This window comes from Uloborus diversus, chromosome 2, assembly GCF_026930045.1.
Source record: "Uloborus diversus isolate 005 chromosome 2, Udiv.v.3.1, whole genome shotgun sequence".
NCBI classification, from domain to species: domain Eukaryota; kingdom Metazoa; phylum Arthropoda; class Arachnida; order Araneae; family Uloboridae; genus Uloborus; species Uloborus diversus.
In genome coordinates, this window is record NC_072732.1 from 76,259,167 (window position 1) to 76,284,138 (window position 24,972).

At 36.3% G+C, this 24,972-nt stretch overlaps 1 protein-coding gene across 1 annotated transcript in view; it reads left to right on the forward strand.

Annotated features, from left to right (window-relative positions):
- The window catches only part of LOC129217117 (methionine--tRNA ligase, cytoplasmic-like), a 116,917-nt gene that overhangs the window by 39,489 nt on the left and 52,456 nt on the right, over window positions 1-24,972 (forward strand). The window contains exon 6 of the mRNA XM_054851367.1: window positions 16,752-16,861. Coding sequence (XP_054707342.1) covers window positions 16,752-16,861 — 110 coding nt within the window. The remainder of the gene's footprint in view (window positions 1-16,751; window positions 16,862-24,972) is intronic.

Consider the following 24,972-nt stretch of genomic DNA (forward strand, 5'->3'; position numbering starts at 1 on the left):
CAAAAGGGGATGGAACTAAAAATAAAATTTCTTGGCCAATTGAATATTCCATTCAAGTACTATATGTGTTATATATATTGTTTTGTGTATTTGGTTTGTAAAAAAAGATATAGGTCTTTGAAATAGGTCTTGAGCAATTTTGCTAGTTAATTCACACACTAAAAGAAAAATAAAAAGTGAAAACTTCACTGCACCTTCTTAAATTAAGTATATTGTGCTCTATATAATATATACTGAAAAACCATATTGTAAGTAAAAATAATTATTTTAATTTGATAACTTAGAAATATTTGGACATGAATGAGTATTTCCTACTTGATTGACAGCTGAAGTACTTAATTTATAGACTATACTGATAATCTACACAAATAAATTTTCAATACATACAAACATACTTGCTGTGCATTAACCTATGTAACTTGCCTAACACATGCAAAAACATTATCTACATAGCTGAAAGGAAAAAAAATGCGTTTTTCATTTCTTGCTTCTGTGTCGTTCAAAGAAAATGAACTCACATAGTAGTACTATAGTTCTGGTTATGACACAGTATGTGGCGTACTGAAATACTTTACTCAAATACACAACAAAGAACTTTGTAAATTTATGTAATCACGAAACGGATGTGAACTTGAGAGCTGAATGGCATTTCTATGCAATATTACAGGGTAATGGACAATGAATACATGATAACAGAATCAGAGAAACCGTAAAAATAATTGATACTACTAAGACTGGCTTGCAAGAACTACTGGAAGTCACATTTTAATTCTAACAGAAATGTATACATTCTGCATTTTTGCTATGATCATTGCATGTGTCCTTGTGAATGCTCGGTGTATTAAACTAGCTGAAAAGATGCTGCAAGAAAGGTTTGTGACTCTGCGAATGAAATTCCGAATACAACATCTAATCACTGCTTAATGCCACCCTATTTAAATATTATCACAGTAAAATTATTGTCCCCTAGCAATAGGTATGAAGAATAGCATGTTACTGAAAAGACTATCAAAAGAAAATGCACATTATTGTCAAAAAGTTTATTACATAGCCTGTGTTGATTACTGAATATAGAACCCCTGTCATTGTCTTGGTCCTGGTACATTTTCAAAGTATCAAATTATGAATATGCCTTGGTAAAGCATTCCAAAACGTCATATACTTGAGTCACCATTACAACTATAGGACTACTAGGTGAGTTCATTTTTTCAAAATTACACTCAAACAAGAAATAAAAAACTCATTTTTTAAAATTTAAATTTTGTGTATACAGGGTGAGTTCGATTGAATCTGCCATACGAAAGGGGGTGATAGACGAGCCAAAGCGGAGTATGGAACCACCCATTATCGTGTCCAATCCATAACTGTTACCAAGTTATGGTGGATATAAGGAAAATGAGTAAAAAAACAAAATTCTGAGAAAACGACCAATTTCTGAGGTTCCTGTACAAGAAAAATAAGTACATATTTAGAGAGAGCAGATTAAATCCTACAAAATGACACCTTTCCCATCAAGGTAATATCCTTTTACAGCTTTGAAACATTGGACACACTCAAAATTGAAATGATGCCAAAGTTTTCAAGCGACATTGTCAAAAACAACCGTATAAACTACAATTGGTCAAATCTACCAAAAACTTGCCCATTTCACTAGCTTTCAGATGATACAGCAACAAATCATTTTGGGTTTCAAGTTCAGCAGAAATTCGGGCTTTTGTTTGAAACAGTGTAAAAATCTGCATTCGTTGGAAAAGGAAAATCAGCAAAGAGTCGCACATTTTTCTGTTTTAAACTTTCAGCTTCACGTAAGCATGTGGATTTCTTTGTTTAAAAAAATGATTTTTTTGTATCAAAATAATAATTTTTACATTTTTTTAAGTAAAAAAACACAAGAGACAACAATAAGTAGAAATAAAAAAGTATTACTTTCCTGTGCTTTCGACAAAGGAAAAATCATTAATAAAAAAACTTAACATCAATGAGTACGTTTGATCAATCTTCAAAATTTACAATAGATGCTGAAATTAGTTGCCGCCACACCTGATGCATGCTCTCGCCTTTTTGTGAACTGAAACAACCGTTGCTCTTAGTGAAATTTCATTTCTTAGTTTTACTATTGCTCCATCAATCCGGTTGCGCAATTCCTGTAAACTGGTACTTCTGTTTTGTATACTTCTTAGAATCTCCAAAAGAGGTTCACTGGTGTCAGGTCTGGTGATATAGGTGGCTAAGGAAAGGGCCCGGTATGACCAACCCATTGGAGATATTATTCAGTCAGAAAATTCCGAACGGTATTTGAAATAGAGCAGAGTTACCATCATGTTGAAAAATGATTTCCGCTCTCTCCGAATCAGGAATGGCATCAAGTAAGCAGGCAAATGCTGTTCCACGAACTCTAAATATGTGCTTCTTGCATTAAAACACCTTAAAACATATGCAGACCTATCAAATGATCGCCAATTACGACCAGCCAAACATTTTGGGACTTGGGGGTTAAAAATGGATTTTGTTCAGTAGACTGATGCCAGTTATGCGAAATGATCATGCCCCCTCGACTGAATAACGAATCATGTGTTCGCAGTGTCACTGTTCTGCCGATGTTGAAGAATGAAGAGTGTATTGGACCAAGTAGTGGAAAACCCAAGTGTGAGTTTAGAACTCACACTTGGTGGTTTGGAACTCACGCACGATTGGTAGAGAAGGTGGACTTTCACAACGTAAAGTGATGAAAACATTGTACCAAAACAAGTATCACCCTTATGATTTTACACTAGAACAAGAATTCTGCAATTCAGATTTAGAAAAGCGGATAACATTTTGCAGATGACTACTAGCCCGAGACACTGAAGAACACCATTTTCTAAGAAAGATATTGTGGACAGATGAGTCGTTGTTCACTAGAGAAGGCATTATAAATTTGCATAACTGGCATAATTTTGCTGAACATAATCCTTTTTTAACCCAAAACTCATTGTTCCAAACTTGATTCAGCATAAATGTTTGGCTTGGCGTAACAGGAGATCATTTGATTGGTCTGTATGTGTTTTTCAACATGGTGGTAACTCTGCTCTTTTTCAAATGCCGTTCGGAATTTTCTGACTGAATAATATCTCCAATGGATTGGTCTTACCAGGCCCATTCCTTAGTCACCTATATCGCCAGACCTGACACCAGTGGACTTCTCTTGGAGATTCTAAGAAGTATACAAAACAGAAGTACCAGTTTACAGGAATTGCGCAACCGGCCTGATGAAGCAGTAGTGAAACTAAGAAATGAAATTTCACTAAGAGCAATGGTCTTTTCCGTTCGCAAAAGGGCAAGAGCGTGTATCAGGTACGGCGACCAAATTCAGCAGCTTTTGTAGATTTCGAAGATTGATTAAATGTGCTCATTGATGTTAGTGTAACTTATTTATTATTGTTTTTTCGATTGTGAAAAGCACGAGAGAGTAATTTCTACTTATTGTTATCTCTTCTTGTGTTTTTTCACTCAATAAAATGCTAAAATTATTAATTTCATCTAAAACTATCATTATGTTAAAGAAAGCAGCATGCTTACATGAAACAAAAAATTTAAAACACAAAAGTGCAACTCTTTGCTGGTTTTCCTTTTTCAACGAATGCAGATATTTACAGTTTCAAACAAAAGCCCGAATTTCTGCTGAAATGGAGCCCAAAATGATTTGTTCCTGTATCATCTGAAAGCTAGTGAAATGGGGAAGTTTTTGGTAGATTTGACCAATTGTAGCTTATATGGTTGTTTTTGAAAATGTCTCTTAAAAACTTTGGCATCATTTCAATTTTGAGTGTGTCCAATGTTTCAAAGCAGTAAAAGGATGACACCTTTCCTTGATGGGAAAGGTGTCATTTTGTAGGATTTAATCTGCTTTTTCCAAATATGTACTTATTTTTCTTGTAGATCCTACAGGAATCTCGGAAATTGGTCGTTTTCTCAGAAATTTGTTTTTTTACTCACTTTTCTTATATCCACCATAACTCTGTTACAGTTAAGGATTGGAGACGATAATGGGTGGTTCCATACTCCGATTTGGCTCTTCTGTCACCCCCTTTCGTTTGGCAGATTCGATCGAACTCACGCTGTATAATGTTTTTACATATGTTTAATGCAATTTAGATATGTTAATGTACAGAGCGTATATTTGTATGTATTGAAAATTTGTGTGTGTAGATTATCAGTCTAGTCTATAAATTAACTACTTAAGCTGTCAATCAAGTATGAACTCCTCATTCATGTCCAAATATTTCTAAGTTATCAAATTAAAATAATTATTTTTATACTCACAATATGTTTTTTCAGTAAATATATTGTATAGAGCACAATATACGTAATTTAAGAAGGTGCAATGAAGTTTTCACACTTTTTATTTCTGTTTTAGTGTGTAGTTTTACTAGCAAAATTGCTCAATTTTAAAGACCTGTATCTTTTTTGCAAATCAAATACACAAAACAATAAATATAACATGTATAGTACTTGAATGGATTACTCAATTGGCCAAGAAATTTTATTTTTAATTCCATCTCCTTTTAGTCTACAGGAGTCTAAAAATGTCATTTTTGTCATTTTTCCGATTTTTGAGAAGCTGTAATCTATAAAGGGTACAAAAACACACAGCAACAGTTACATATTCTTATAAGCATGGTTCCAGTGATTAGTTTTTGCCGTATTTCATTTTGTGTTTCCGTTCCCTACGTGAGTTATCCCCCTTTGAAATTAGTAAAATTTTTACATTTGACCTTGAACTTTAATCTGTTGCCATTATTTTAATAATTAAGTTACAGCTATGTAACTCAGCATGTAAGACTTAGACCTCAAGGTTCAGAAAATTTTCAAGTGGCCAATGGCCACTAGACTCAAAAAACTTGGTGGCCACCAGTTTTACCGGGCTTCGAAAACAGCGCTCTAGTACGAGAATTGGGGGGGGGGGGGGGGCAAGATTTCAATTTGTATTTTTTGAAACAAATATTATGAAAGTGATGCTAAAAAAAGCCTAATAAGAAATATGAATTATATTAATCATGGAAATATAAGAGGCATTGGGTGAAGGTTGGGAGCTCCTGAAGTAAATGGTTTATTCTACCCGTTTTAAAGTTTCAAAGGAAAAAAAACCATTAAACCAAAAATAAAGTAGTGTACACGATACCATGATCCCACAGTATTTCCCATAAAAACAACAAATTCCTTTAAAATCTTTTTATAAATCATTGTAAATGCCATGGCAGTAAAAATCAACATGCACTTTTCATGTAACTAGTTTAATGAAAAGAATTAACTAAGAAAATTAGCACGAAGAGAATAGAAAAAATATTAGATAAACATATGATTTGAATTTTTTCAATAATTAAGATTATTGTGTTTTTTTTTGCATAAAATTAATTAACTACAAACCTCCTCCAGTAATATACAATTTGGCATTTACCAAAAATATATTTCCAAAAAAAAAACCATTTTTTGCATTATTTGAACTAAGGGTATGACCAAACATGGCAACTACGTTCCATACGCAGCTTCTCGATGTTAGGATGACTATGAAGGGAAAAAGATCAAAGGGACTGGCGATTTGGCTTATATTTTAATCTGATGCGATTGAAGATTAAAAAATTACAACAGTTATTCGAATAAATAGAAACTAGCCCCTGTTGTTTAAACGATTTTCAATGGAACGTATTCCTAATCGATCGCGAGTCCACATCACAGCAGAAATATAAGATATAGTTTATAGAAGTATAGTTTTTTTTCTTTCTATTTTTAATGATGTATTTGATTTTTAATGAAATACAGGATTTATGGTACAACATGGAACATTGATTATGGCAAAGGAATGATAAAACGGGGTGCGTGCGGGTGGGGGGGGGGGGCTTTGTGCGGTCAAAAACAAGTTGTCTTTTCAAGTTTTAAATTAAGTAACTTGTCTTTTTATTTTGACGATTTTCAGAATAAAGGCTGTTTGAGTTAATTGGGAATCAAATAGGATCGAAAAGACCTTCGAGGGTTTATGTTAAAAAAACCCATACAATATGGTGTTTTTTTTCCCAATTTTAAAGAGCCAAAACTTGCATAATATTTTCATACTTTCAGAACAAGATTTAAAGCAAAACATAAAACTGTTTTAGAAAAAGAATTTGAAAAAAGTAATACAGGGTTCATACACTTTTGGTTAAGTTTTCGGGTTTAAAAAAAAAAAGTCACAATTTAAGTTTAAAAAAAAACATTTTGTTCAAAATTGTTTTCATTTGTTTTCTATCTGTTTAAAACAAAGTACTTTCAACTTATTTTAGCATTTCTTTGAAGCCACATGTCATGCATATTAGCGTTTTGCTGTAATCGACAGCAATCTTTCTCCGCTTTTGGTTTACGATTCTTCTTTTTATTTTCTTATTAGTATGCAACACAAAACATATTGAGCGAAAGTACAAAGCTATTTTCTAGTATAAATATGATTAACTTGTTGCATCGATCGGCATACCATATAATGCATTCTAACAAAAGTCAACATCCGTCGATCATAGGCCAATGCCAATAATCTGTTTTTTCTTTCCTTTTGCATATAAAGGATGCTTACATTAAAATGAAAAATTAACTTTTTTGCACATTTGCTTTCAATAGACATATTTGAGATAAAAATCTAATTATGTTTTTGTAAATTTTTGTCTACTTCCATCTCACAAACGACCAAATATAGCAACTAAGTAAAAAAAATGAAGATACTGAGTAGATTTTTGAATTTGTAGCATAAAAGTAATTCTAAATAATAATCAATCCTTAAAAAACTACAATTAAGACAAAATAGTCAGTTTTTTGCACATAAGCGTCTAAATCAATTGTACTGCCCAAAAGCGTAGTGGCAACAGTTGGAAATGACGCAATGGATATAAGGCAGTACGAAAGAGCTAAAGTTTCCCTTTTTACGCATATCATCTCGCCTTGCGTGCGTGGCTGAAACAGTCTCTCGAGTTTCGTTCAAATAGTGAATGTAAGGATGGCCCTTTGGAAGGTTAAGTGCAGATAAATGTTCCTCGCTAAGATGTGAAGTCTCGGCATCACATAAGTGAACCAAGAAACTATCCGAGTCTTCTGCCAGACTAAATTCATCGCTGTGTCGGAAGTAAAGGCCCCATGGACCAGACCTGGGAGCTAATGAACGTATCGGATGGTAGGAAATTGTAATCTTGTGGCCCGTGAAAATAGTAGCAGGAATCGGAGTTCGGAGCTACCGGCAGCGGGCAAATCCTCAATTCATTCAGCCTACGCTAGATCTTTGAAGCAAGGTCGAATTGGTGCCTTTTGTACAGCATGTGAGATTTTTAGTGTTTGATGCCTCGTCGTAGTATGCAACCCCTGTGAAGTAATGTTTTAATGTATTACATAAGAACTTTTAATTTGTGCAAATTGTGGTATTATGTTGTCATAGGCTGATGTTATTTTAATGTGCGTGAAATGTAAAATTCATATTATTTAATTTTAAGCAGAGAGTTATTTGGGCTTGGTGCTTTTGTAGATATATATAGGCGGAAACTCTGGCCGTGTGATAACTAATGTATTTTAACTTTTGTTAGGGGTTATTTTTAGAGTTAGTATTCGATCAAGGAATAGTTTTAAATTCTTTTAAAAGCACTGTTCTAGCAATTGTATTTGTGTTATAATGCTTCATCTTAGCCATGCCACCTAGTAAGAATAAAGCTGTTTCTTTCTTTAAAGAATTGTAATTAATGTGATCTTGGGTATGTGTTTTGGTGTTTCGCATGCTGTACGTTTCGACAGTACAAAAATGGTGCCGTGGCTTTCTTTTCTTGCAGCTTTATTAAAAAAAAAAAAAAAATAGCGGTGTATAATATGTGGTGGTTTTTACAAGTTTTAAATTTGTAATTTTGTGTGTTTTTGCGTATTGTATAGGGAAGGGATGGCCAGGGACCAGGCATCAGGAGTTTTTGTACCTCACGGCTTATCTGTAATGAATCTATCAATGATACCTGTGTTTAAAGGTATTAATAGTGAAACTCCTCTTCCAGAGTTTTTTGAAAGAATAGAGGATTCGGCTTTGCAGTGGAATTGGTCTGATTCGGAGAAATATTTCGTGGCGCGAGATAGGCTGTTTGGAAACGCTAGGGAATGTTTCAATGAGTTTCGCGACGAAATTAGTGATTTTAAAACATTGAAACTGGTCCTTTTTAGAGAATTTGTTAGCAAGCCGCCCCCAAGCGTGGCCCTTTTCGAGTTTATGGCATTCCGACAGCCACCAAATATGCCAGTGGAGAGGTTTATCGCAAGGGCTAATGCGAAAAGCAAAATGCTAGATTTCGGAAATGAATCTAAAGAAATAGTGGAAAGTCAGCGTAAACACATGTTAATGAACATGCTTCTTGCAAATTTGCGACCTGAAATCTTGAGGGGAGTAATTGTCAGAAATCCTAAAAATTTGGAAGAACTCAAAGATTATGCAGGTCGTGAAGAAATTGCCTGGAGGGCAGCACAATCCGCCGGTAATCCATTTTTAAATCAATCTGAACATTTTGAGGCAAATTCTGAGTCGGTGTTTGGAATAAATCAAACGAATACAGACAATAATAAAGTAAGCGACGGGTTTAATACCTTGTTAGAGAAAATGGATTATCTAACAAAAAGAGTTGAACTGTTGGAGCGACATAGATGCCGTGGTAATGAAAGAAGAGTAAATGTAACTTGTTTTAAATGTGGGCGAATAGGACATATAGCTCGATATTGTAGAACGAATCCAGGATACGAGCACACAAAAAATCAAATTCCGGAAAACTAGACCAGGGGGTCTGGTCGGCACAAACGCAGACATTAATCCCTGGGGTGCGTATAAATAATGGGCAAAAGGGAAAGCATCCTGTTATAAAAGTTAAGATTGGCCAGAACAAGATGGGGGCTTTATGCGACTCGGGGGCGACGTTGAATTTAATTGAGGAGGGTTGTATACCATTGGAGTCAGACTGTCAACCATGCTCGTTGTGGATAAATACCGTTGCGAAAGAGGCTATAAAAATCCTTAAAAAAGTCCATCTTTACGTGACCATAAATGATAAAGTTATAAATTCGGATTTTTATGTAATTTCAAAAGATATTTCAAAAAATTTTAAAGTTATTTTGGGTCAGCCGTTCTTGGTTGAAAACGGATGTATCATCAATTATAGTAAAAAAACGGTAAAAATAAACAATGAAATGATTTCATGGGAAAATTCGGAGCAAACAGACGCTATGTTTAATATTGGAAACGGGAGTCAGGGCCAAATAGGTCGTATATGCAGAAAAATCACCTTGCCCCCTTTTTCACAGTCTGTCGCAAAGGTTAACTTGAAAAATACATTAGGTTCGGAGGTTATAATGATAGAACCATATAATCAACAGGAAAAGAACTTCTTAATTGCCCGTTCTGTAAGTAAGGGAACGCAAAAGGATGGAATTCCGGTCCTGATAATGAACCCAACAGATAAATTTATTCATATTAACAAACAAACAAAGTTGGTCAGATGCGAAGAAGTAGTTAAAGCGGAGAGTATAATGAATGACATGTATTTTGTGGAAAACGAGGAGCGGTTTGGGGAATGCGACGAGGCCGATTTAGAGTGGAGTAATATATTTAGGTTAGATCATTTGCAACCTGATATAAAAAATAAAATGATAGACTTTCTGAATAAAAATAAAGAGGTGTTTGCAAGTTCGGTACGGGACCTGCAGGGATGCGATGCTGTACTACACAAGATTCCACTTTCGGATGAAAATCCGGTAAAGAAGAAACCATACAGGGTCCCTTATAACTTAAGGGATGAAATGGATAGGCAGTTAAATATCTTGTTAGAGGCAGGAATTTTGGAACCATCCGAATCACCTTATGCCGCACCCGTTCTACTTGTAAGAAAAACCTCAGGGGAATTTAGATTGGTGGTCGATTTTCGCGGCCTCAACATGAAAGTGGTGCCCGATTCCTATCCCATACCAAATATTAATGAAGCAATTGATAAGTTAGAATACGGAAAATTTTTTACAACTTTAGATTTGACGAGTGGATTTTTTCAACAAATAGTGGTGCCCGAAGATAGACCGAAATTGGCAATTACAACACAGAAAGGGCTTTTCCAATTTACTCGCACCCCTTTCGGTCTAAGGACAAGTGCGAATTCCTTTCAGAGACTTATGAGTGTTATACTTTCTGGTTTGGACCCCATGAATATCGGAGTTTACATTGATGATATCATAGTTAGCAGTAATTCAATTGAAAGCCATTTTCCGAAACTTCAGGCAGTATTTGACAGATTGAAAAAATATAAGTTAAAATTAAAGCCAAATAAATGCATTTTTCTGACTGAAACTGTTAAATATCTGGGTTTTAAAATTAGCAAAGGTAGAGTTTTTCCGGATCAAAAAAATATTGATATTATAAAGAATTTTCAAATTCCAAAGAATAGGAAACAAGTGAGATCTTTCTTGGGATGTATAAACTATTACAGAAAATTTATACCAAATATTGCTAGGCGGTCAGTTAGTTTAACAAATTTAACGAAAGAGAAACAGGGGTTTAAATGGAATGAACAGGCGGAGGAGGAGTTTGAGGATTTAAAACTGGCTCTGATGAATGACACCTTTTTGTATCTGCCGGATATGAAAAAAGACTTTCACTTGTATACAGATGCAAGTAAGATTGCGATAGGTTGCGTCCTGGCGCAGTTGGATACAGAAGGATTTCCACAACCCGTGGCCTTTGGAAGTAGGAAATTGAATTCTGCGGAAACTCGATACTCGACGACTGAAAGAGAGGCCTTAGCCATTGTGTATTTTACCAATTATTTTAAACAATATCTGCTGGGAAAACTATTTTATTTGTACACGGATCATGCGCCTCTGACTAGCTGCTTTAAGCTTAAGGATTCATTCTGCAGAATAGCCCGGTGGGTTTTATCGCTTTCCCAGTTCGAATTTGAAATAAAATATTTGCCAGGGAAAATTAACACGGTGGCGGATTTTTTGTCCAGAAATGTTTCTGAATATGAGACACAAAATAGGGAGGTTCAATTCAATGAATTGAGTGAGATGGGCCCAGTTAAGGCTGAAATTTCGGTTGAAAAATTGCGGGAGGAACAGGAAAAAGATAGAGCATGTATTAGGATAAAGAACAACCTGTTAAAAAATAGCCGGATAAATCCGGATAAACTGAAATTTTTCTTGAAGGATAAAATTTTGGTATGCAGAAACAGAAATTCCAAGGGGGAAAAAGATATTAGGTACGTTGTGCCACAGTCGTTGGTGCGAAAAATATGTGAGATTTATCATGATAGTCCGCAAGCGTGTCATCCCGGGATTAAGAAAACTTTTAACAAAATCAAAAGTGTGTTTTATTGGCCGAGAATGTGGGCTCAAATCGTAAACTGGGTGAAGTCGTGTCAGAGTTGTATGGAACGAAGGGCACATCTGCCAGGGTATTTGGCTCCATTGCAGAGAGCTCCTATTCCGGCAGGTCCATTCGAAAAAGTCGCTTTCGACATAGTAGGTCCTTTGCCTGTCACGGAAAGGGGTAATAGATATATCATTACCTTTACTGACTATTTTACAAGGTGGGTGGATGCTTTCCCTGTGTCTACGATAGGCAGTGATGTCATCGCGGATGTAGTGATGCAATTCATTAGTCGTTATGGGACACCAAAAAAATTTTTGTCAGACCGGGGGTTGAATTTGCTAAGCAATGCAATGAAGGAAGTATACCGGAGTTTGAATATAAAAAAATTAGATACCCTGGCGTGGAGACCACAGAGTAATGGGTGCGTGGAAAGATATCACAAAACGTTAGGTAATGCGCTTTCGCATATAGTAAATTCCGAACATGATGACTGGGATATAAAATTGCCCTTTGCTCTCCTGGCGTATAGAACGTCTACACATGAGTCGACCGGTTTTGCACCGGCATGGTTGATGTATGGAAGAAATTTAAATCTGCCTCATGAGTTTCTGGAAAAGGCGACCCCCTTTTCTTATGCGGATAATATGCATTATGCTAATGAGCTACTGAAGAAATTGCATGAATCATACGCCACAGTGAGACACAATTTGGAAAATGCGGCTGAGATAAATGAAAACAGACGAGAAAGGCAAAGTAAAATACGGCAATTTAAAGTAGGGGATGAAATATTTTGGTATAATCCTGCAGTGAAGCCAGGGCACTCAAAAAAATTGAGTAAACATAATGAAGGTCCTTTTCTAATTTCTGAAATTATCTCTCCAGTAGTGGTAAAAATTAGGCACGCAAAGAAATCAAATTACGTCAGGGTGGTACATGTAGAGAATATTGCTTTGGCCACTCCCAGATTTCCCTTAGTTGACCCTGATACTGCTACCACAGATATGGGTCAAACAAGAACACAACAAGAAAATACAAAGGAGGAGGGAAATTCAACTGGGAGTTTGCCTCTTGATGTCCAAATGATGCCTGGTCTCTTAGGTCGTTTTGTCCCACATGTTGTGCATCCTTATAATTTGCGGCCTAGAGTGAATGGAAGAGTTGTTCAGTAAAAATATACTTGTGTATATTTTTTTTTGAGGGGGAGGGCATTTGTACTGCCCAAAAGCGTAGTGGCAACAGTTGGAAATGACGCAATGGATATAAGGCAGTACGAAAGAGCTAAAGTTTCCCTTTTTACGCATATCATCTCGCCTTGCGTGCGTGGCTGAAACAGTCTCTCGAGTTTCGTTCAAATAGTGAATGTAAGGATGGCCCTTTGGAAGGTTAAGTGCAGATAAATGTTCCTCGCTAAGATGTGAAGTCTCGGCATCACATAAGTGAACCAAGAAACTATCCGAGTCTTCTGCCAGACTAAATTCATCGCTGTGTCGGAAGTAAAGGCCCCATGGACCAGACCTGGGAGCTAATGAACGTATCGGATGGTAGGAAATTGTAATCTTGTGGCCCGTGAAAATAGTAGCAGGAATCGGAGTTCGGAGCTACCGGCAGCGGGCAAATCCTCAATTCATTCAGCCTACGCTAGATCTTTGAAGCAAGGTCGAATTGGTGCCTTTTGTACAGCATGTGAGATTTTTAGTGTTTGATGCCTCGTCGTAGTATGCAACCCCTGTGAAGTAATGTTTTAATGTATTACATAAGAACTTTTAATTTGTGCAAATTGTGGTATTATGTTGTCATAGGCTGATGTTATTTTAATGTGCGTGAAATGTAAAATTCATATTATTTAATTTTAAGCAGAGAGTTATTTGGGCTTGGTGCTTTTGTAGATATATATAGGCGGAAACTCTGGCCGTGTGATAACTAATGTATTTTAACTTTTGTTAGGGGTTATTTTTAGAGTTAGTATTCGATCAAGGAATAGTTTTAAATTCTTTTAAAAGCACTGTTCTAGCAATTGTATTTGTGTTATAATGCTTCATCTTAGCCATGCCACCTAGTAAGAATAAAGCTGTTTCTTTCTTTAAAGAATTGTAATTAATGTGATCTTGGGTATGTGTTTTGGTGTTTCGCATGCTGTACGTTTCGACAGTACACAATTAGAATAAAAAAAAGTTCTGGAGATAAAATTTCGAAACTTTCCAGAAAATAATTACGAATTACCCATTAAAAAAAGGGCACATTTTGCGTTGTTATCAATATTTTGCAGTGCAATAAACATCCAATGCCATTTTCGGAAACTAAATCACTTAAAAAGTCTTGTGTACTGCCATCTTGGGAATGACCAAATATGGCGGCTACGACAAAAATTAAGAAATAATTTTATGAATTTTTAGCATGAAAACAATTTAAAAATAATAAATCTTCATGAAACTACAATTCAGTTGAAAAAATTTTAGCACATTTGCATCCAAGGTTATGAGGATAAGTTTTAAGAACAAAATTTTTCATTTCTCAAGAAAGTTACATATTTAAAATAAAATTTTAAAAAAAAGAAAAGAAGAACAAGTTACAGCACATTTTGCGTTGTTTTCATTAGTTTTCAGTTAAAGAAAACATCCCATTCTGCTTTGTTTTCGGAAACTTAGGCATTTAAGCATTTTGTCTACTTCCATCTTATGAATGGCCAAAATGGCGACTACGTTTCATTCGTAGCTGAAAAAACTTTTCTATTAAAAAACGATTTTCCCAATTCACCCTACCATCTGCAGGCTTGTGCTTGAGATGCAGGAAAATGATCTTCTCACATTAAATTTGTGCATAATTCATATTCACCCTAGGAATTTTTTTCTTTGAACTATTGAGGGGCAAAAATGGCGTCCCCGGAAGTTTTTTTGGGTCGCCTTTTTTATTTTATTGCCAGCGTCATTTTGCCTCAAAATTTTTACTTTTTTTTTCAGGATATATAGATAAAAACGAAGATTAGAACTCAAGGTACAAAATTCTCTGGGAAAAAATTGAAAAAAAAGGGGTGGGGGGCAAAATTTGAAATTTCCCTGACATTTTTAACTATGTCGTTTTCCTGGACAATTCCAGGTTTTCCTGGAGCGTACAAACCCCGTTTAATAACCGTATTTTCCTGCGTATTATCCGCGGGCGGCCTATAATCTGCAGATTCTAAAATGGGCCTGAAGAAAAAAAAGCTTTGTATAATCGGAGGCGGTATATAATACGATGTAAAAAAATAAAGTTTGAATTTAATGTACCATTTGAGCAACTATACTAAAAACGTGAAAAGGTAATTACTTTGAAGGCATAATCAAAACTAATCCGAAATATAATCTAAAATATAATGATTTCTTCTTGAAATCATGATTATAGTACGTTAATTACTTGAAAAACAAAGAGTCAAGACAAAGAGCAAACGCTCTAATCTTGTGCAAATGGCTTCCTAATTCACTGTATTCTTGCTTGGGTCTGGGTCGAAATCCCGACAGCCCAAACCCCGACAAACCAGAATCCCGCCAGGGTAGAAATCCCGACAAGCCAGAATCCCGACAGGGTCGAAATCCCCACAAGCCAGAATCTCGACATGGTCAAAATCCCTACAAGCCAGAATCTGACAGGGTCAAAATCCCGACAAGGTCAAAATCCCGACTAGCCAGAATCCCGACATAGTCAATATCCCGATAAGCATAATTTTTTTGAGTTATGCGAGATACATACATACAGACGTCACTAGAAAACTCGTTGTAATTAACTCGGGGATCGTCAAAATGGATGTTTCGGGTGTCTGTACGTTCCTACGCATGTATCCATGTGTGGCCGGGTCGGAAAAAAAAACTCAACATTCATTTGGGGATAAGCAAAATGGAAATGAAGGCCGATTTTTTAGTGAAATTTTTTTCGCGAATACAATATTTCCATTTTTGTAAAAGGAAGTAAAAACTGAATTAGCATTCTTTTGAAATTTTTGTAGTGAAAATTTACTGGTTGAGGGGCTGCTAGGCCTTATTGGGATTATGACCCTGTTGGGATTTTTGCAGGGTTGCGGAGTTGGAGAGCCTTCGACTCTGACTCTTTTACTCCAAAACCAGTCCGACTCCATCAGCACTGGCAGAATTGTGAACTTTGACGGAAAATGATCGACTCCGACTCTTGAAATTTTAAACCTTCGACTACAGACTCTGACTCCTCAACCCCAAAACCAGCCCAACTCCAATTTCTACTGCCCTGGATATTGGACAGTCGGAACTTTGTTTTGTCGGGATTTTGATTTGTCGGGATTTCGACCCTGACGGGATTCTGGCTTGTCGGGATTTCGACCCTGACGGGATTTTGGTCTGTCGGGATTTTGACCCTGTCGGGATTTTGGTCTGTCAGGATTTCGACCCTTTCGGGATTTTGGTCTGTCGGGATTTCAACCCTGTCGGGATTTTGGCCTGTCAGGATTTCGACCCTGTCGGGATTTTGCTTTGTCAGGATTTTGACTCAGTCGGGATTTTGACCCCGTCGGGATTCTGGCTCGTCGAGATTTAGGCTGTCTGGATTCTGGCTTGTCGGTATTTTTACTGTCCGGATTACGTCCGGATACCATTCTTGCTTATTTTACATGACCTAAATCGCGTAAGAGGAACATTCAAGCAACGTAAAATAACCAACATACAGGCAGGCAGTGAGAAAGAACATGAAAGCTTTGTAAAATAAACAACATTCAGTCCGAGTTATGGTCTCTATCAGTGAATCCTTCTTGTACTGATGCATCTGTGGAGTGGTGTGGAATTCTTTTCTTGGGATCTAAAATAAAAATAAGTCCCAAAAAAAGTTGGCGACTGTAGAAATTTTTTGGGGTCGCCAATTTTGAAAACTGAGTCGCCACGAGGCGAGTGGCGACTGTAAATCTTGACCTTTAGTAAAACTATCAACTTATGCACTTAAACATCAAAGCGATAAATTAACTGTCATGAATGTAATTCAAATTGAGTTTGGCCAAAATGCAAAGGTCTAAAAGACCCATTTTTGACTACGAAAATCACTTTTGATGACCTCTAAAAAAATAAAAGGTCCAGTTTAGAGAAAAAAGAAAAGTGGTTTGAAACATCTTTCATATGCAGCTTTTAAGGATATGAGTTTCAAAAAAATTAAAAATGGTGGAGCGCACCCATCCGTTGAACCTGTATGGATTGACCCTTTTATTTTGTTGCAAAATAAACCTGAAATTATCCAGCATGCCGGGAAATTCGAATTTTCCTGCATGCTGATCAACTTTGCTTTTTTCCAGCATGCCGGCTTTTGCGGGGTAATACCAGTATTTAAAAGTACATTTTTAATACTTTATGCATAAAATTATTTTTCAAATTGATTTTTCCTTTATTTTTTTTAGAATTGAAAATTCCTTTTGTTTATAAATGGGCATTTCTGTTGAGTGAGTTAGCTCCATTAAAAAAGGCATTTTTAATCAGCTCCAGTGGTTGTGTGTCTGAAAATTTAAAAGTAAGTTCTATGTTTAATTTTTATTTCAAATTCTTATTCTCTAGTTATTTTGTTAAAAAATAGAGTTTGTTTGTTAAATGCAGCAATTTCATCTCGGGATGTTATAGAAATCACTAAATTCACTTTAATGTTTTAATTCGATTGCCATTGCATGATGTTCAACTCAGAAATATTTTCATATTTTGTGTTCAAATATCATGTTGTGCTTTCATTAACCTCACAGTATAAATGTGATTTATTCTTTTGAACATTTAAAAGAGGAAAAGATGTGGTACATTATGAAATAATCATCTGAGTCATCAACCTCACACCCGTTAATCATGTACAAGGAATCCTCTCTAAAGCAAACACTTCTGGTTCCTGTGAAAATTGATTGTTAAGGGAGGTGATTGCTTAATGGAGGACGCTTTTAATTAGTCAATGTAATTGGACATGTGCTCTGACGCTTTAAATGCTATAAAGGCAAAGTGTTTTTTAATATATTTGGGGGCTGTCCACCAATGATGTGACCCTTTTCTCACCATTTTTGACCCCTCCCCCCTTTGTTACAAAGTGTTGCACTGAAGCTTACACCCCCCCCCCTTGTTCAAATGTCAAGTTACTTTTCATTAGCATAACATATCTTATAAAAAAGACATGTTGTCACACTTCTCGGTATCTCCTCCCTTCTCATTGTTACAATTTCAGGAACTGCTCGCCTCCCACCTTCCTTAAAAATGGAACATCATTTCTGTATCTCGAAGCCAGACTAGCAAAAGTCCAAAAATTGTGATTTTCCATTAGTGCATTGTATGTAAAAACTTATTCCTCATTTAACCATGTGAACAAAATTAAAAAAAAAAAAAAACGTTTGTAATTTGTACCAGTGTTTGGGAGCGTTTTATCCTTTGCATGTGCCAGACAAAAAGAAAAAATAAAAGTGGTTTTTAAACATCATTGATATGCAGCTTTTTGGGATATGAGTTTTAAATAAATTGAAAATGGTTGAGCATACTCATACGTCAAACCTGTATGAAATAACCCATGTTTTTCGGTACATGCGTATTAGCGTATGGACCCAAAAACTGCCCAACATTTCATTCAGCTGTGGATAAAATTGAAATTTAGACTGTAATTTGAGGGAAAAACATTTCATAAATGCATTACTTCCTGTAGGTTGTATTTCATATTTTTGAATAGTTTATTTTCCTGTAGTTTGTTTTTTGTTCTCAAGGACTTTAAAGGAGATTTCTTCAAACTGGGCATAATCAAGACATAGGCATACTGAAGGTCTTAAAAATGTTGCTTAATGCAATGAAAATAATAAAAGAAAAGAAATTGCTTAACATCCCCCAATCACACGTACTCGTTTTTGTTGCTTTTAAAAATAAAATTAGTCAAGGAAAAAGAAAAAAAAAAAAAAAAAACCACCACCAATTTCATTTTAGAACTCAACTATTACAGTTTATACTTGAAGGAATATTTTCAAAAACAATTAGTTAGGTTACTGTAGTGCTTATTTTTTAAATCCTATTTTTGAAGTTCACATTTTTTTCTTCAAAATGTATATGAAATCAAGCTTTCAGCTAATAATAATTGCACCATTTAACAGATATGCTGCAAAATGCACTTTTGTCTTATCATGCAAGTTATTCAGAACATTTTAATGAAAAAAGCTTGTGATATGATGAAAACAGCCAAAGTTTTGAAATGTTTGCTTCAACTGTGTTCCAAACAAAACAGTTATCTGTAAAGCAAAAAATTTCTTTTTGAAAAGTTTGAAGGTATTGTTGTGAGGTCGATTGGCCGTGAACATGAGAACATATGAAGAATACTTGAATGTAAAATAAAATTCTTTTATTTACAATTTAAAAACATGGACGTCGTACATGGGTGCAAGTTTGGTGATGTGTTCAAGACGGAAAATATTTTCAGCTCCCCCCCCCCCCCCCCCGCCCGCATGCGGGCTTAAGGAAAATTTTGTATGTATAAATGTTGCAGATTTTAACAATGCCAGTTTTGGAATCTGTTTGATTTAAATTTTAAGCCTTAAAATTGTAATATTTAAGTGTTTTGACATCATAATTCCAAAAAATCTAAAATCCGGCAATAAGCGGGGGAGGGGGGGGGGGGGTCTGGGGGCTCTCCCCCAGAAATTTTTTCAAATTGAAGTCCAAAAAACGCTGTGGTCGGCCATTTTGGTAAAGTTCAGGGAAAGGAGGGGTTCAGGGACTCTTACATCAATTATTTCAAACTGATAGTCCCAAAATCACAATATTGGGCAACCTTCCAAAAATATTAAAGAAAGAGGGGGGAGGAGACGCTATGGGCTTTTCCGAAATCGAAGATTTAAAAACGAAATTGTAATTTAAATTTCATAACGTTTATACGCTTTTTGAATGCACTATTGAAGGGATGGATTTCAGGAACCCTTCCTCGGCAATATTTCGAAATTGAAGTTTCAAAAACGCAATTTTAGACGATGTTGGATAATGTAAGGGGTAAAAGCGTTTGCAGCACCCCACCATTAGTTTTTTGCCGATCCTAAACATTTTTGTTGTAGCAATAAAATCGCTTAGGACATAAGATTTTCACTTTTGCAACATAAATCAGTTCTGATTCGAAAGTCTACCCAAGGTAGCGCCAACAAACTAGAAAAGAAGGAAAGGTGGGGGAAGGATAAGGCCGACTAATGATAATGAACTGTCACCATTCCCCCACAGTCTTCATTTAAAAAAGAATTCTTTTATAAGATAGAAGGTGGTGAAATTAGTAATAAAAAATCGCTTCAGTGAAGTAGATATATTTTTTAAATAAGGTACCCTTTCCAACATTCATTAATTAAAAAAAGAAATAGGGGAACTGAATCCTAACTCCAGGCAGGGTTCCCGAATGACATCCCTCTTAAGGCACTCAAATATAGCCTAAAGTGGCGCTTTAAATATTTCAGCATCAAAGAATTTTCGGAAGAGAACTCCCGAACCCCTTCCTCTGAGTTCACCACAAATGTCCTAAATTTCAATTTTTAAGGCTTCACTTTCTAAATTGTTTTGTAGGAATAGCACCCCTCTTACCTATAAACATGACTTATGACCGTCTAAAAATTTTAATACGTATAATGTATTAAAGAGATAGCCTTCGAATTCCCTCTTCTTAAGTCTTCCAAAGATTACCTAAAGCTGAGTTCTGAATACTTCAGCCTTGAATATTTTTTTGGGAAAGGAGAACCCCGAACCCCAAGACGGTTCAAAGTTGCGCTTTTAAGACTCCAGTTTCGGAATTTCGCCTAAAGAGAGCGCCCTCCCTCCCTCTTGACATTGCCAAAGACAGCCTAAAAGATTTAAGACTTCAATTACAAACAGTTTTCGGGAGAGGGTCGCAAATGCCCTTTAACTTAAGTCATTTAAGTATAGCCTCAAATAGTTTTTAATACATCAGCTACAAAACATTTTCATGTTAGAACACCAAAACCATCTCTCATAAATTCACCAAAGATTGCCTAAATTAGTGTTTTTAAGACTCCAGTCTTCGATTCTTTTTTAAAACCCACTTTTATATCATTAGAGACAGCCTAAAACTTTTGACTTATAAATTTTTAAGAGTTTGCACTGGAGAAATATCGAACCACTCCTAGCTTCAAAAATATTTTCAATTCAGTTTTTCGATATTTTTTATATTTTTTACTGTAACCCGTGAGTAACCCCACACCCCCTAGATTGTCCAAGGTATCAACGTTTTAAGACCTTAGTTTGTTAAGACCTTAGTTTGAAGGACAGATTACCCTCTTTGCAAGAGCAGCAATTTTTCGCAAACTCGTGCTGCCGTTATTTTTCTCCTTTCCTTTCTCTCCCTCCCCCCACCCATATTTCCATTCTAGTGAGTGTTCCAATCGATGACATTAGAATTAAATGATTCCTCAAGTCATTGTCAAAAATGCAGGAACGGTTTGCCCATCGGTGTTTCCAACCAGCTAGAAATCCCCCCCCCCTCGATTATTTCCAAAATTCCCATTTTCATTAAAATCTTCAAAATCTTGATAAGTTTCTGTTTTACATGGTATGTGGACGCCCTTGACTGTGGCGAAAATATTTCATCTTGTCAGCAATCACTCTCAGTGATGCAGATTCAACTCTTAAGACATTTTAAGAGCGTACATAATTTTCATTTATGCTTGTCAAGTTTGCAAAAAAAAAAAAAATCACAAATGAAAAAAACGAAAGGATGATCGAAAATAGCATGAGAAAAGGCTAAATTTTCAATTAGAGCCGATTGCTTCGAAAAATTAGGGAGAATAGCGAGCAACTCCTCGGTCTGCAATGCAGCGAGTTGGAAATAAAGCTATACCTAAAAAAAGTCAAACGGCGTGAGCCGAAAAGTCACTCCTCCAAAAGCACGTTGCAAACAAAACAAGCACATGGCGGAAAACCGAGAGAATGTCGATGTAAATTCGTGGTTATGGAACGGTCCAGTAATATTAAAGCATATTTTTCAAACACTCAAATTTTCTTTTTTCATTCAAAATTAAAAGAAAGTCATTGAATTTCTTTCCGTCCCGACCTCCGTCTCGGAAATTTTGTCAAGACGGAAATCCGTCCTGAGACGGAAGGTCTTGCACCCATGACGTCGTACATCCTGCAACCAGCAGGCATGCAAGTAGGAGACAGAATCTAGCAAATAAGCGACTCGCTTATAAATAAATGTTTTTGCTGTTGCCACTCACTCAGTGGCTAAACTTTGCAGGATAAAGTAAAATTATATACAAATTCGACTGAATATGCAAAAATAATAAGTCCTCCACAATACTCCCCTCTGAGTCTCGAACAGTCGGGGAGAGACGAATCTATCCGGAAAGCGAACTTGTCGTCCCGAACGCGTCGTCACTGGAACAGGGGTCAGAGTTGAAATATCCGGGCACAAATCCTGGTTAAGTAAATATGCCGGCTTTAACCTGTCGATAGCTTCGATTCCATGATGAAATCTCCAGGCAAAAGAAGTGTCTCATCGTAGACGAGCTCGGCGACTGAAGATGCAAAATCTTCCCTGTAGACTGTTCTCAATCCGAGAAGCACTGAGGGTAAGGCATCTATCTACCCATGCCGCACTTGAAACACAACTAATAGCTTGTTTAAATGGACAGTGCAGATTTTCGACCATGCCATTGCATTTCGGATTATAAGCTGACGTTCTACTTAGTTTAATTCCAAACAAATTAGCAAATGACTTAAAGAGTGAGGATTCAAATTGTCTGCCCTGGTCACTAGAAATGACTGAAGGAACACCGAAATGAGCAATCCAAGAAAAATATATAGCTTCAGCTACAGTTTCTGCGGATATATCAGCTTGTTTTGGCGCTTTTCACATTGACCACACAAACTCAAATCTTCACAAAGTGGACTGTAACACTTCTCGAAACTCTTTATTTACTTGGAGATCGGACATCTCTTGCCGACTCCCACACTCGATCACTACATAAGGCACTTCGCTTTTTGATAAGCATTTTGTGGCGTTCGCAGCGCCCTCTTTTTCTGGTCAAATTTCCATATGGGCCTTAACATACCGGCCGCCTTGACATGTTTTAAGAAAACATTCAATAACTCAAAGAATTATAAAACACAGATTACACAATAAAAACACCTGGAACAATGAATACATATGCAAATCACAACAAAACACAATAAAATTTTTAAGAAACATTTTCTGGCAAAATACATATTTTGGAAATGGATCTTTTGTATACTCCGCTTGAAGTATACACTTCTACTACTCTAATTTTGCCATCAGCACCAGGATATACTTTTTCAATTTTACCTAATAACCATTTACAGACAGGTAAATTGTCCTCTTTGATTAGTACAACAGCTCCTAGTTTGATGTTTGGTTTATCAAACATCCACTTGCACCTCTGCTGAAGTGTATTGAGGTAGTCATTTTTCCACCTTTTCCACACGTATTGTGTTACCTTTGTAACTCTCTGCCATCTACTAAGCCTGTTGTCGTTTACATCTAAAAGATCTGGCTCAACAATGACGTTTATTGGTCTTCCAATTAAAAAATTACCCGGGGTAAGTGCATCTAATTCATCGCCATCTGAAGCTAACGGGGTGAGCGGACGTGAATTTAAGATACCTTCGATTTGAACTACTATAGTCTCAAACTCTTCATATGTAAATTTAAGATCTCTCATGACCCGTTTTAGATGGTACTTGAATGATTTTACTCCTGCCTCCCAGAGACCACCAAAGTTGGGGGCTCTGGGCGGAAGGAACTTCCAGTCAATTCCCTCGGAAGCTAAATAACCCGCTAAATTCTCATCTGGTTTTTTTACTAGATTATGCAACTTTTTTATTTCTGCGTTCGCTCCAACGAAATTACCTGCATTATCTGAGAAGAGTTTAGCACATTTTCCCCGCCTACTGAAAAACCTTTTTAGGGTGGAAATAAATGACTCAGATGTCAAGTCAGAGACCACTTCAAAGTGGACAGCTCTGGTGACAAAACACACAAATATAGCTACATAAACTTTGCTCAACGAACTCTTTCTATGATTTTTTACCTTTATCATGAAAGGGCCACAAAAATCAACTCCCGAAACATTAAACCGAAAAGTTGGATTCACTCGTTCTGAAGGTAAGTCTCTCATAATTTGTTCCACAGTAAGAGGCTTACTCTTAAAACATGTTACACAACTGTGAACAACACGACGGCACAAAGACCTTCCATTAATGGGCCAAAATTTGTGTCGAACAAAACACAGCAAAGATTGGGGACCTACATGAAAATGCCTCAAATGATAATACTCAACAATCAGTTGCGTTAATTTAGATTTATCAGGTAAAACCGCAGGATGTTTTTCACAGAACTTAAGATTTGAATTTTTCAACCTACCACCTACGCGTAAAATTCCCTTGTCATCAAGAAACACATTTAAGGATTTCAATTTACTTTTATTAGAAATAACCTTACCTTTACTTAGGTCAGAAATTTCTGCATAAAAGGCCTTACTTTGGCATAGTTTAACTAGGGACTCCTCTTTCCTCATTTAATTCTTTAGACGTAATTGCATCTGAGATCCTTTCCCTAAGCTTTCTAGCATTATGGCAAAACCTAAAAATATAACTAAGAATACGAAGTAATTTACCATAATTGTTTGTAATATTAAGAATCACTCAGAAAATTACGTGAATTCACTAATAAGGACACAGTCATGTTTTTCGTTTTAGTCTGAGTTTTAAATTCATCACAAAACACTGGTTGCTGTAAAGGATCATCAATAACCTCGTCGCGAAGGAGTTCCTGGTTTAGCAAGTCTGGTCCATGCCACCACAGTTTGTTGTCAAGAAGTTTACTCGGATCACGACCTCTGCTGACCATATCCGAAGGATTGTCTTCTGAACGAATATGGTGCCACTGAAATCCATTTGTCAATTCTTGTAGAAGAGCTATGCGATTGGCTACGAATGTCTTTAACACGTGTGGATCACTTTTCAGCCAAGCCAGAACAATAGTCGAGTCTGACCACAGATGAACTTCAGAGAAACTCACTTGCAAGGACTTCATTACTCTATGAAGTAACTTAGCAAGTAGCACAGCTGCATTAAGCTCAAGTCGAGGAATGGAGATTCTTTTCAAAGGAGCAACCTTTGATTTGCTGCACAACAAATGGGTAGCTGTTTCTTCTGTAGCTGCAGTAGATTTGACGTATATCGCTGCTCCATACCCATTTTCACTAGCATCAGCGAATCCATTTAGTTGAACGTCTACAGCATCTTCGATTAAGATACATCTTTTAACTTTAATGCACTGTATTGCTGACAATGACTGAACGAAGCTTTTCCACTCCTTACTTTCTTGATCCGGCAATGGCTCATCCCATCCGATATGTAGAAGCCACAATTTTTGCATGAATATCTTTGCTTTGACGATTATAGGGCCAATCAGACCGAGCGGATCATAGATTCTGGCAATATTGGATAAAACTGCACGTTTAGTATAAATATCCAAATTTTCCAGTGCAACTTTAAAAGCAAACTCATCACACTTATGGTTCCACAAAATACCTAACGTCTTGGTTTCACTATCTTCTGTAAACGAGTAGGTTTCAGCACCTTCTGAAATATCTCTCAACAGTTCTT